Source organism: Gadus morhua, chromosome 12 (assembly GCF_902167405.1).
Source record: "Gadus morhua chromosome 12, gadMor3.0, whole genome shotgun sequence".
Classification (NCBI taxonomy): domain Eukaryota; kingdom Metazoa; phylum Chordata; class Actinopteri; order Gadiformes; family Gadidae; genus Gadus; species Gadus morhua.
The window spans coordinates 5,987,553-6,000,475 of NC_044059.1; the positions used below are offsets into that span (position 1 = coordinate 5,987,553).

Sequence of the window (12,923 nt, forward strand, 5' to 3'; positions counted from 1 at the left end):
TCTCTTTCATCGCCGTGACGTCCCCCTCCGTGTGGTCTCTGGAGAGTCTGATGCTGAGGCTCGGGATGGATTGTGGAGGAGAAATAGTCAATTAACGGGAAGGACGACTTTTGATCCATCATCAACTTCTAAAAATATATTTCAAGATGGCGGCGACACAAAGTTATAACCAAACGTTAAATTGTATGTTAACCTTTCTGAATATTCTACGTATGCTACCTCAAGAACATTAAGTCACAACTTGCATGGATGTACATGTACAGATTACTCATTTTACGATTAGTATTTTTTAAGGGATGCTTTAAAGGGGCTTGCATTCATTCAGATATATTCATACACTCATTAGGGAGAAGGTAGGGATAAGGACTCATCTAGCTTAAGGACTCTTACCCTAACCCTGCAGGAAGACTATGGACCTCGGTCATTCAAATGCTGCCTGGTCCAATTTAATGTAAGGCAGCTAGAATCCTTGGGCTGTGTTTGGACTACAGCGAGCCACGTCCTCCCAAAACATATATATACGGGTACGTTAATTGCGGCACGGTGCCACTTAATCACATGCGTGTAGCATAATTACCACCTATTCACGTGCTAATTTACCTTCTAATTGCATTCACACTCTAATTGCATGTACAAAAATAATTAGCGTTTTGAAATGTACTTTGTCCATCGTGACGATGTTGCGGAGCCAACATGGCCCCCCCCTGGCCCCTTGGACCATGGCAGCCAGTCAGCGACATCAAGACAAAGGAAGAGATAAGCAGGGGAGTGTCTCTCTATCTGTAGAGCGCAACGCCAAACAGACGATATGGTTGACTGCATTGGATGGAGTCCATGTAGAGATGGGCTTTTGTGTGTGTGTGTGTGTGTGTGTGTGTTTGTGTGTCTGTGCATGTGTGTGTGTCTGTGTCAGGTGTTTCATCACCAGACTCACCGGCAGGCGGTGCCCTGCTCTCCATCGCCACCTGGGCCCCGGGCCAACGATGCCACTTGGCCCTTTGTCTTCCCACTTCTCTTTTGTCTCTTAATTTATTTAAATGTAATTTTATTCATTGCTTTGTGTCCCAGCAGGGGTTTATGGCTGCTGTTTGTTTGGTTTGATCCTTTTGGGCAGATTGTAAGTGATGATAATGTTGTTAAATGTTATTTACAGTGTTTTAGTGTTAGCTAAAGTCAAGTTATTTTTCCTTGTTATCAGAGAGATTCGCGAGCCCCATCATGACTTCACTGCTGTCGGCTCATAATTACGTACAATTATGTACACGGAGTCAAATACAGTTTGATGCTTGACACTTTCACAAAGCGATTTACAAGTGGAGGCCACAGCCTCCAATCAATATCAGTATGGACGTTTGCGGAGGCCATGTATAAACTGAGATAAGAAGAGTTTTAGAGGAAACCAAACTTCACTACTACTCAACACGTTACTTGACATTATAAACAATAACATAAATTCTGGTCTTTTCGTAATTTCGGCGGTGACACCCTGTCTGGGATTAATAAAGTACAGTTTATCTGTTCTTCCCTAAATCGTAGACGCACTGTTTTCATGACCTTCCTGAATCATGCTCTCTCGTTTCCTCATTGATTATAATGTCTATGTCTCGTTCTCATTGTCTCCGGACTACACCTTGAGCCGATCTAGTCTCTACAGGCTATCTCTCTCTGAATGACATTATCGTCACCCCAGTATCTTTCTGAATGAGAGTATAGTCACTAGATCTCTCTCTCTGTATGAGTTTAGTCACCAGATTTTTCTTAATGAGAGTATAGTCACCACATATCTTTGAATGGCATGATGTTTACCACATTATCCGTCTGAATAAGAACAGTCTGAAGTGACTGTTCTCATTATCTCTGAATGAGAACAGTCACTACAGCTCTCTGAATGAGAACAGTCCCTACAGCTCTCTGAATGAGAACAGTCACTACAGCTCTTTCTCTGAATGAGAACAGTCACTACAGCTCTCTGAATGAGAACAGTCACTACAGCTCTCTCTCTCTCTGAATGAGAACAGTCAGTACAGCTCTCTCTCTGAAAGATAGAAATCACTACAGCTCTCTGAATGAGAACAGTCACTACAGATCTCTCTCTGAATTAGAATAGTCACTACAGATCTCTCTCTGAATGAGAACAGTCACTACAGATCTCTCTCTCTGAATGAGAACAGTCACTACAGCTCTCTCTCTCTGAATGAGAACAGTCACTACAGATCTCTCTCTGAATTAGAATAGTCACTACAGATCTCTCTCTGAATGAGAAAAGTCACTACAGATCTCTCTCTCTGAATGAGAACAGTCACTACAGCTCTCTCTCTCTGAATGAGAACAGTCACTACAGCGCTCTCTCTGAATGAGAACAGTCACTACAGCTCTCTGAATGAGAACAGTCACTAGAGCTCTCTCTGAATGAGAACAGTCACTACAGCTCTCTCTCTCTCTGAATGAGAACAGTCACTACAGCTCTCTCTCTCTGAATGAGAACAGTCACTACAGCTCTCTCTGAATGAGAGCAGTTACTACAGCTCTCTCTGAATGAGAGTATAGTCCCCACAATATCTCTCTGAATGAGTAAAGTCCCCACATCTCTAAATGATCGTCACAACTTCTTTCTTTGAATGCATATAATAACCACATTATCTCTCTGAATGAGAGTGTAAACTCATTACAGTAGCTCTCTGAATGAGGGTTTATACTCATCGCAGTATCTCCCTGAGAGTTTAGTCACCAGAATATTTCTCTGAATGGGAGTTTAGTCAACGCAACACTCTATGAACGAGACACTACAGTAGCTCTCTGACTGAAATAATAGTCACTGCAGTATTTTTCTAAAACCAGACACACTGATATACTTGAACATTAAAAATGAACTCCACTCATAGGGCCCTATCTTGCAGTAATTGACTTTCTACACTGACGAACGTGTCCTTTTCCCTTCACCGCATCGGGTCGGTAAATTAAGGAATGATCTTGGGCCCCAAGGGGTGGTTCGGCAGAAGGAGGAGGCGTGTTCTGGCGCAAACTTTCCCTGGTGCTATTTTGCAGTTTCAGAAAACAATCCAGCCACAAACCAGGTTTAAAGTCAGTGGCGCATTGTTCAAATGCTATTTTAAGGGCGCATGCATAATGTTGCTTGTGCACCTCGCGCATGCACTTTGCTTCTCTCATCTACCTAGCCACACATTCTTGGTAATTTATTTGGGAGAGAACAGCTTATACATCGGTAATAAGTTGTACTTTTATTCAATGCATCTGCAAACACCGTACAGCAAACACATCTTTTCTTGACACAGACGTGTAAAAGCCCAAAACTTTTAGGATTGATGAGTATTTGATCGTGAGAAAACATGAAATGTTGAGTGAGTGTTTAAATGAATGAATGAATGCGGGCGCGCCTGTGTGTATGTGTAAAAAAAATTAATGAATGCGGGCCGGGCGCGCGTGTGTGCGTCCATCTGTTTAAACACACGCAAACTAAACACGTAACGCATAATACAGTCCATGGCAATGTATATTAATGGGGGGACACATGCATATTAGGAACACAAGTCGATAACGATAATTCATACAATACTGGTAAGAAACGATGTTTGTTAATGTATCGCGTAGATCATTAAATAGAACCACAGTTACGCATATCTTATGTGTGTTAAAGGTGCCATGGCATGAAAATCTCACTTTATGAGGTTTTTTAACATAAATATGAGTTCCCCTAGCCTGCCTATGGTCCCCAAGTGGCTAAAACTTGCGTTCGGTGTATAACGAGAACTAGGTGTTCTGCTTGCCTTTGAAAAAAACGGAGGCTCAAGCGCGCTGATTTGGAATGTGGTTCTTATGTCGTCACACTGCAGTAAGCCCCTCCCCTTACTCTGCCTGGCCCGCCCAGAGACTTGGCCCGCCAATGAGACACGACCGTGCGAGCACCACATGTGTGTGTGTGTGTGTGTGTGTGTGTGTGTGTGTGAATACACACTGTAACGCAAGTGTTTCTTGTCGGTTCTTTGACGTCTCTTGTATTTCCACAACAAGACTGTAGTGGGGGTTATCTCAGCCATGGTTGAGAAGGAATTGGGGGAAAGGAACTTTGGCTTTGTCTCCCTGAAGTACATGAACTGCAACATGCCGCCGGTTGCCGCGAGGCACCACCGCCGCGAAGCACCACCGCCCGGCAGCGGGCAGCCGGCAGCAGCAGTGCGCGGTTCAGTCTACTTCAGATTGATGTGAAAGTGGAAGAACCAGAGACGTTGCAGAACCCGACGAAGTTGTTTGTGATTCATAATATCGTCTGGAGGCGCACACAGCTTTTGGCCGTGATAATATGTATTATATGATATAGATATCTATGTATTATATGATATTATTTATATATAGAGCTCCAGGACTGTAACGCAAGTGTTGTACACTTCCTTGTTATTTGGATAACCGTTCTGCTTTTGGTGTTATGGCGCATAACACGTCGGACTCTCGTCTCTGGTATTTCTACAACGAGACTCGTAGTGGGGGTTATCTGAGCCATGGTTGAGAATGAATTGGGGGAAAGGAACTTTGGCTTGACTCCCTCAAGAACATGAACCACGACATGGAGGAGAAAGGGATTGTTGGCCGCGAATGTCTCCCGCTTGAGCCCCGCTTCCCGCTGCCGAGGGACCACCGCCTTGGCGCTGCAAGAGGCGGAGTTGCCTAAGCGCTGCCCGGCAACAATCCCTTTCTCCTCCTTGTCGCAGTTCAGTCTACTTCACATTGATGTGGACGTGGAAGAACCAGGAACGTCGGAGAACCCAACGCGGTCGTTTGAGATTCATCATATTGGCTCACACAGCTTTTGGCCGTGATAATATATATTATATGATATAGATATCTATGTAGGCTATATGATATTATTTAGATATAGAGCTCCAGGACTCCCGTGTTTTCTAGAATATTTACAGAACACGGCTAAAGGCTGTGTGCGCCTCGCCATTGCAATACATCCACTGTAAACAGAGGGCATGGTACCGTGGCTGCAAGCTGCTCAGGGCCACACCCCCACCCTCCTCCTTGACCCGCCTCGCTCCTCCTCATTTGCATTAGCTACAAACACCAAAACAGCGCAGTTGGGGGAAGCTCAATGTGCGAATGGCTCGGAGTGGCTGTAACTCTGCACCACGGCTGAATTTCGGGAACGTCTTTCAATACTGTGTTAGTGCCCACTAATACCTATATTAAAGCATCCATAAAATAGCATGTCATGGCACCTTTAAGTTTCTTTGCTGACATTTATTTGAGGACTCAGTATTTCTGAAGTTGTGGAAGAAAAAGCTATCCCATGTGTGAATATGCCATATTATTTGGCCATAAACTGAGCCATTTGAAGTTTGAAATTCATGTGGTCATGCATCTGTCTCATCATCGGAGACTGCAAGCGCGCTGTCAAAATATGAACTCTTCAGATTCAAATGCGCTCATGGCTCTTAAAGGGGATGGGAGATAGCACTCTCATTGGTTTATTGCACGTTACGCCCAAACCACACCTACGGGTAATTAGGCTACTTCAGACCAACCCTTTTTAGATTTGCGCCGGGCGCAAGAGTCATTTATCTGCCGGTAAAATAGCAACATCGCCATAGAACCGCCCACAAAGCTACTTGCGTTTAGCGCTTCCCACTTGCGTTTCAGTCCGTTAAAATAAGGCCCTTAGTATCTGTGTTCTTAAGGTTTAATGACTTTCTTTTTCTCTCTCTCCCTCTTGCAGGTTTCTGTTACTTTATTTCCTCTGGATATCTTTTAGGATACATCCACCCTAAGCTCTCCTCCTCCTCTCTGATCTCTTTCCCCTCCCTTGTTTTTCTCCCTCTAACTCTGTTTCTTTCTCCCTCTTTCTGCCTCCTCCTCTCTCTCCTCCTTTCTCTGTATCTCCTATATTTTGTCTCCATCTCTCTTTCTACTCCTTACTCTCCTCACATACTCTCTCCCTCTCCTCTCCCTCTCCTCCTCTCCGTCATACAGTGGGCTTAAGCCCCGCTCGGACTCCCAGGTATCCTGTGAGCTGGGACTAGACACCCACACACCCACACACCCACGCACACCCTCCCTCCCGTGGCCCTATGCAGATTATCCCTGAGGGGGAGTGATAATACTTGGAGTGTTCCTGTTATATCTTTTCATGCCAGTCTGATAACTGCACTGCTTTGCACCCGTCAAATTGAAACCAATGGGGAACGTCTAAAGTCACACTTAAAGGACATCAACACAAGGAGTGCAAATGAAAAAAATTAAAGTTCAGTTCTTCATCGTGTATCAGCCAGAATCTCCAGAAAGGAGATAGTGTGTGTGTTTGTGTGTGTGTGTGTGTGTGTGTGGTTGGTGCATAGTTCATCTTCGTAGGGCTACCTTCAACTTACCATGTCGATGGAGGACACAGGGCCAATGCTGTTCACAAAGATGTCCACACCGATGACGGTCGGCTTTACTGCAACAAGAACACAAAAAGATTTGAAGAATCTGAGCGTATATTTTTACGAAAGTGTGTGTGTGTGTGTGTGTGTGTGTGTGTGTGTGTGTGTGTGTGTGTGTGTGTGTGTGTGTGTGTGTGTGTGTGTGTGTGTGTGTGTGTGTGAGTCCAATAGAGACAGAGTAAAGGGGTTCAATAATAAGAGGGAGGCCTCGGGTTTGAGCCCGGGCCTTAGGGAGAGTTGGTTCTAATGAATGGAGCTCACCTTAATGTCCCCCATCATCTGCAACCATCTCTCTGCTAAGACAACTTAATTACTTCCATTCATCACAGCTGCTAAAAGTGCTCCTTTCAACACTGGAGAGATATAGAATATATATATATATATACACCGTTTATTCTATATACAAGTGAATTCATCTGTGGCTTGATGATCGGGGATTCAACATTGAATTGCTTTAATATCGCAGCAAAAAAGGAGAGCATCACTTTCATCTGAGCAATGAAAGTGAAACTGATTGAATGAACAGACCTTAATGGTGATGGCTGATTCCAAATCAATTGAAATTATACAATTGCCGATATACATGAATTTCACATCAAATCGAAGACTTTACAAATTCATGTTCAAAAGCCATTGCAAATCAGATTTTTTAATATAATCTAGTGGCTGTTGACTCTTAGAAGTGCGTCATTGGTTATTTAAATTCTCAAGTTTACAGATGTGTCAATGAGGTCATCTTAATAATATTGGGCGATGAAATGTTATCAGATTGCACAATCGATTTCATACTTCAACATGAAAAAGATGATTAACATCGTATTTTCAAATTCAATCAAAATGTCAATTATTATGGTGCCTTGGTTTTATAGTCGTGTCTTGCGTCTTTGCGATTGATACAGAATATGTGGAAGCAAATCTTTTCTAATCGTTCTCATTGTGCCTGCAAGAATCTAGCAGCTTCAGCTTCAAATAAAGCAAAGTACCTCTAACACCCACCTGATATCTTGTGATAGTCTGGCACCATTTGTAAACACTTGTCAAAAAATTGCAACACATATTTTTTTCTGCTTCAATTTAACACTGAGACAGGTCGTAATCAAGGAACCTGCTGACTATGCAGATGTTCTAAAATACATTTCGGCTCCCCATGCTTCTATAACCTACAAGTCTTTAAGGTCTTAAACTTTTGAGGCAGAAACTACAGAAAATAATGTTATTTTCCCTGGTGAATGCGCCCATTGGTAATAGACATGGTTTCATCACTAACGTCCTCCTCTAGGGCCATGTCCACACTACGCCTGATAGATGTCTGACCACATCGCCTCTTTGTTTTGGCTGGTTAAGCCTGTGTTTTTTCACCACCGAAAGCTGTAAACGGTCTCCCAAATGGATACAGCTGAACCACCAGCCTTGTGCCTAATCGTCACGGGATTCAGACCTTTCCTGCCGGCTAAATTGAGAGAAGGTGTGTGAATTGGTATTCTCTGTGTGGACTGCGACTGGCGACAACACTAATATGGCAACAACTTTTGCATGAAAACGGAATTCTTACATTCATTAAACAGAGCCACTGGACCACACACAACATGCCTCCCTCCAAGTTCCTCAGTGAGACCCGGAAGACAGATCTCAGACCTGCATCGATTCCCCCGCCATCAGGGACCCATCTGAAAGACGTACTCCCCTGGGAAGACTGGGATCCTGGCCTCTGTTCCTGCCTCTCCTGTCCTCTTCCCCCACCGTTACCCCTGTCTGACTGCAGAGCTTTCACCACGACTGCTGGATGGATGTGTTAATTAATTCAGCCTCAACAGCCCCAATGACGGGCCTAATGACCATCAAAACCCCATGAACATCCATTATGAGCCTGGGGGAGAAAGAGAGGCAGCCAAACCGCTGATGGCCTGTGTATATAATGAGATGGTCCAATTTCTTAGCCGATTAGATTACGTAAGGGACACATGTCAGATGTCACAAACAAACACATTTAAGAAAGGACCGATGGGAGACATTTATTAGAAAGCGCTATATATAGAGAGCGGAGAATTTTGACTGGCAATTCTCTAAGCACAAACAATTTGTCAAACAATGAATATTCCTGACAACACATCCGCTCAATTTTGGTTGTGTGTTCCAGTTTGTGCGAAATTACAGTGAGAAGGGGGTTTGTCCGGGCAGTAACGACGGACCGGCGCGGTGGAAAATATGAGCTCGTATTCCTGTCCCGTCCTGTAATTACAACCCCGGGCTCAGGTTGGATGTCCGTCGCAAAGGCAGGGAAGCATAATGGTCCGGGGTGTCCAGCAGCGACTGTAATTCAAAGCTACAGGCCTCCGAGATGGGGACCTGTCCCTCCCCTCTGAACCAACACCACCACCGCCCTCCTCAGAATTATCCTCCTCTTCCTCCCTCCAACTAACACCACCTCCTCCTCTTCACCCCCAACACCAACTACCTCCTCAGACTCCTCCTCCTCTTCGTCCCAACCAACACCACCTCCTCCTTTTCCTCAAGACCACCAACACCTCCTCCTCCCCCCCAACACCAACCACCTCCTCCTCCCAACCAACACCACCACCTCCTCCTCAAGACGACCGCCTCCTCCTCCTCCGAACACCAACCACTATCTCCTCCTTCTCGCCCCTTGCCTTCATTACAACCCAGACCCTGTTAGGAGACTGATATCATTTTAATTGATTTTGTGCTGATGGTTTTAAGATGGAGATTTGTCAGCTGTGCTGTGCTCGGGCTAAGCACTCTCGTATGGGGTCATTACAGGGCTCAGCCAGGACCCATCTTCTCCTGCTTAACCAGGGGCAGCTGCACTGCTCCTCACTAATCCTACAAAGATGCACAAATCGGTTTTCCACAGCTATTGATCACCCTATGGGTTTCATTTTGAAAGAACTTCCGGCCCCACTCCATCACTGTTGTTTTGGATTGAAAAAGGGATGGTTCGATGAAGGGGTGAATGGATGAAGCTTTAAGAGCCCTGAGGTCTCTGCTTCAGCAGCAGATCCGAGGGGCTGGAGGGAGCAGGTCGACTGACAGCTGGATGGTCGTATTCTTGAGGACTGGAGGCCCTTGATCAAGGAGATTCACAAGAGATTCTCCAACTGATATCGGTGTGACGTGTGTGCCGGAGTAGACCAGATGCATAAATGTGATGCATGAATATGAGGTGTAAATGTGAAGTGCAGGGGTAAGGACAGTTTAGTGGTAAGGGTGTTCCGACTCCCAACCAAAAGGTTCTGGGTTCACTACTGTCCATGGTCTACTTTTAGGCATCATTGAGCCCCCCCTTGCCCCTACCTGCCCCTTAATTACCTACTTAACTAAATGTCGTCAATTGCTTAGTACTATTAGTGGGGAAACTAACTAAGAAAAGTAAGGAAGGGAAGGCTGAGAGACTTTGGACAGTCTGAGATGAGTCCTCTTTGTTACAGTCCTTTGAAAAGGAGCACCTGAGGCGATGAGTGGCTCCGCAGTCTGAATGTGACCATGGCGCCTAGCAGAGATGTGGAGCTGGGAACTCTGAGGTGGCCGTTAGGAACGTAAACCAGAAGTTAATTAACTCTTGGCAATTTGAGTTATTAATAATCCCTCAGGGTTTAGATGCACCTAGATAGTTTTCTCCTGTAATATAATAGTTTTAATTTGTCTGCCGGGGAAAGTGACAATGAATGCATATTAAATAAAATCAAAGGTATCTGCAACCAGGAAATAAAGTTGTTGCTGATTTCTCCCTGGGACGTTTGGGGCTCTAGATACTAATGACGTCATCCCCTGTGAAGGCATTGATGATAACATCCACTGTAGACGGATTTTAAATCAACCACTGTAGACATTAAATAATCCACTGTAGAGCAGATTATGGCATCCTCCACTGCAGATAAGATTATGACTATCCCACTGCAGCAAGGCTTGAAGTCATCCCCTGTGGAGGCATTTATGACATCAGCCAATGCCACTGTCACTGTATTCCCTTTAAGGCCACCAGACCCTTAAAGGGAATAAGTGAATGAAAAAAGTTATCTTCCGCGACTCTCGGTTGCATTGCCTATGGGCTGATTCATAGTTTATTTTAACCTGGCTGGTTTTGCAGAGAAAAAGGAAGGAAGTGATGTCTAAGTGCAGAAAATGGCAAAAATATCTGTTCTTTCGACCCTTAATTTGTGCAACATTTATTAATGATTTAACTAACATTCGTTGATAATTTGTTATTGTCTCAAGTTCTCAACCCCCGGAACTCCAACTCCAGTGCTCTGAATGCACAAAATTGAGCAGGCTGCAGTTCACTTACTGAACGTATGTACCTTTTTGTGTCTCAGGACAATGTTTTATCATGTGAAATAAATAAAGTGTATAAAGATAGCCATTATTAGGTTACATCTATTCATTGTTTTCTTTTGGTAAAGTAGAGAGGAGAGAATTATAAAGAGTTTTTCAAATTAACTACATTAAATTAAATATTAATTAAAAATTATCTAGATTTTAGACTGTGATATATAAACAGACGTGCACTGCATATAAATTCAGTTTAATGTGCGAAGCAAATTGAAACGTCAAGTTTCAATAGATTATCACCATGCGATAAAGGTTCTAAATTCCTATTAATACTCTTATTGTTTGAGAACTCAGGAGCTGCCTCAGGTTTTATGACAGCTTTAGTAACAGGCCTACAGCTCTATGGCATCAACTTATTAGTCCATTGAAAACCACCATGTGCACTTGTTAGAGGGAGAGTCTTTTGTTGGTTTGACAATACCTTTATCAGCAAACGAACATCACCCTTCATCAACCTTCCGGGTTTCAGGTCTGAATATTTCTGCGACCCAAACTCTTTTTCTTCATCTGCTTAAACACACATTGTTGTAACCCCATCACATAAACCTTTTTTTTACCAATGTTCCAGTATGCACATCGTGCAACACTAGGCAATTAATAGCAGTTTGCCCGTGGCTACGACCTTCTGCACCTTTTAAATTAAATATGTTAACAAAAAAAATGCACTATAATAAGCCAGCAGGGCCCAAGACCCCAAATATGCATATTGAGAGACCCGTGGGATCGGGACACATAGGTTAGATACACTGCTGTAGATGCCCTAAATATACCGACCTCAGCCGCAACCCATAGTGTATGAACAGGGAAGTTCTTGTGTATTATTTATCAGGCTGAGTGTATAATTTATAGATAATAATATAATATGCAGATCAGCATTTAAACCTCATGCACCTGGAGAAATACGGTTGATTTAAGATGCAAGCCAAACTAACCCTGACAGTATCATGTATTAGGGAACAGAGCACCGGCGCAGTGAAGCAGAGATGCACCACTAGCAGAAGTGTTCTGGAAACAAATAAAACTAGGTTTGAGGGAACAATATCAGATACTTTACATATATCAGCCTTTGTTGAACTTGGCCCTTGAATAACAAAATATCAACATCAAATCTTTCATACAGCGTCTATTTCTGTCTGTTCATAAGGGTGTTGAAGGGACACGTGGACGAGGAGTGCTGCTTGTTAATGCAGACGTCTGGTTAGTTCCGGGTCACGGGCCGCACTGACCCAAACTAGTTATCTAGTCTCTAACATTGTTCTTTAAACTATTACTTACAAACCTAAACCTATGATCTTATGGAGTAAGTAATCAAGGTAAAAATAACTTTTACTTGTGTACAGGACCAAAAAAGGTAAATGTACTGCATATATTGTTGATGACAGCCAATTCCTAAATTATCCTAAACCTTTTCTTAACACAAACAAAGTTCAAAGGACTGGAGATCGGCTTCAGCAGGGAAAACTGTTAGCGGTGCAGACCTACTTTATGAATAATGCAGCGTTTTGTTGAGCAGAAAATAGGCCACTTCTGCCTTCTGGAGTCCCTATATTTCAGAGTTGTTCTCATATAGATCTCTTCTATATTTTAGAGTCCTTGTATACTCTCGAGGCCCTCCGTTGTAGAGCCCCTATGTTCTGGTCCTTCTATATTCTAGAATCATCTATTCTAGAGTCCTTCTGTATTATATAGTACTTCTATTCTGAATTCCCCAAATTCTAGAGTCCCTATATTCTAGTCATTTTATTCTAGGGTACTTTTGCTCTTGAGTCTCTAGTGTCCCTATATTCTATGATCATTATACCCTAGGGTCCTAATATGATACTCCTTATATTCTTAACCTTTGTACCTGTGAGGAGGGACAGCAGAAAGACCCCGAAGTGATACAGGGAACTGCTGACAGAACGGAACCGCGAAAGGCTCTGCGGAGTGCCGTCAGACCCCGGATGGACCGTGTGATGGATGGTCATTTCACTTGACTTTGAGATGCTAGATGACGTGCAGGGGTATGGGGACGTTCTTTTACACCAGGCTATTCTAATCAGTAGCTGACTGAAAGCTTCCAATAGTCAGAGGCATGGAGAGGAGGGAGACAAATGGAGAGGGGCGAGAGAAGGTGGAGATAGGGATGCAGAGAAGAGAAAG

General features: G+C 43.7%; 1 protein-coding gene across 1 annotated transcript in view; it reads right to left on the reverse strand.

Moving 5' to 3' along the window:
* gabrg3 (gamma-aminobutyric acid type A receptor subunit gamma3) overlaps positions 1-12,923 on the reverse strand; it is a 64,343-nt gene that overhangs the window by 36,991 nt on the left and 14,429 nt on the right. Inside the window, exon 2 of the mRNA XM_030373408.1 lies at positions 6,381-6,448. Coding sequence (XP_030229268.1) covers positions 6,381-6,448 — 68 coding nt within the window. The remainder of the gene's footprint in view (positions 1-6,380; positions 6,449-12,923) is intronic.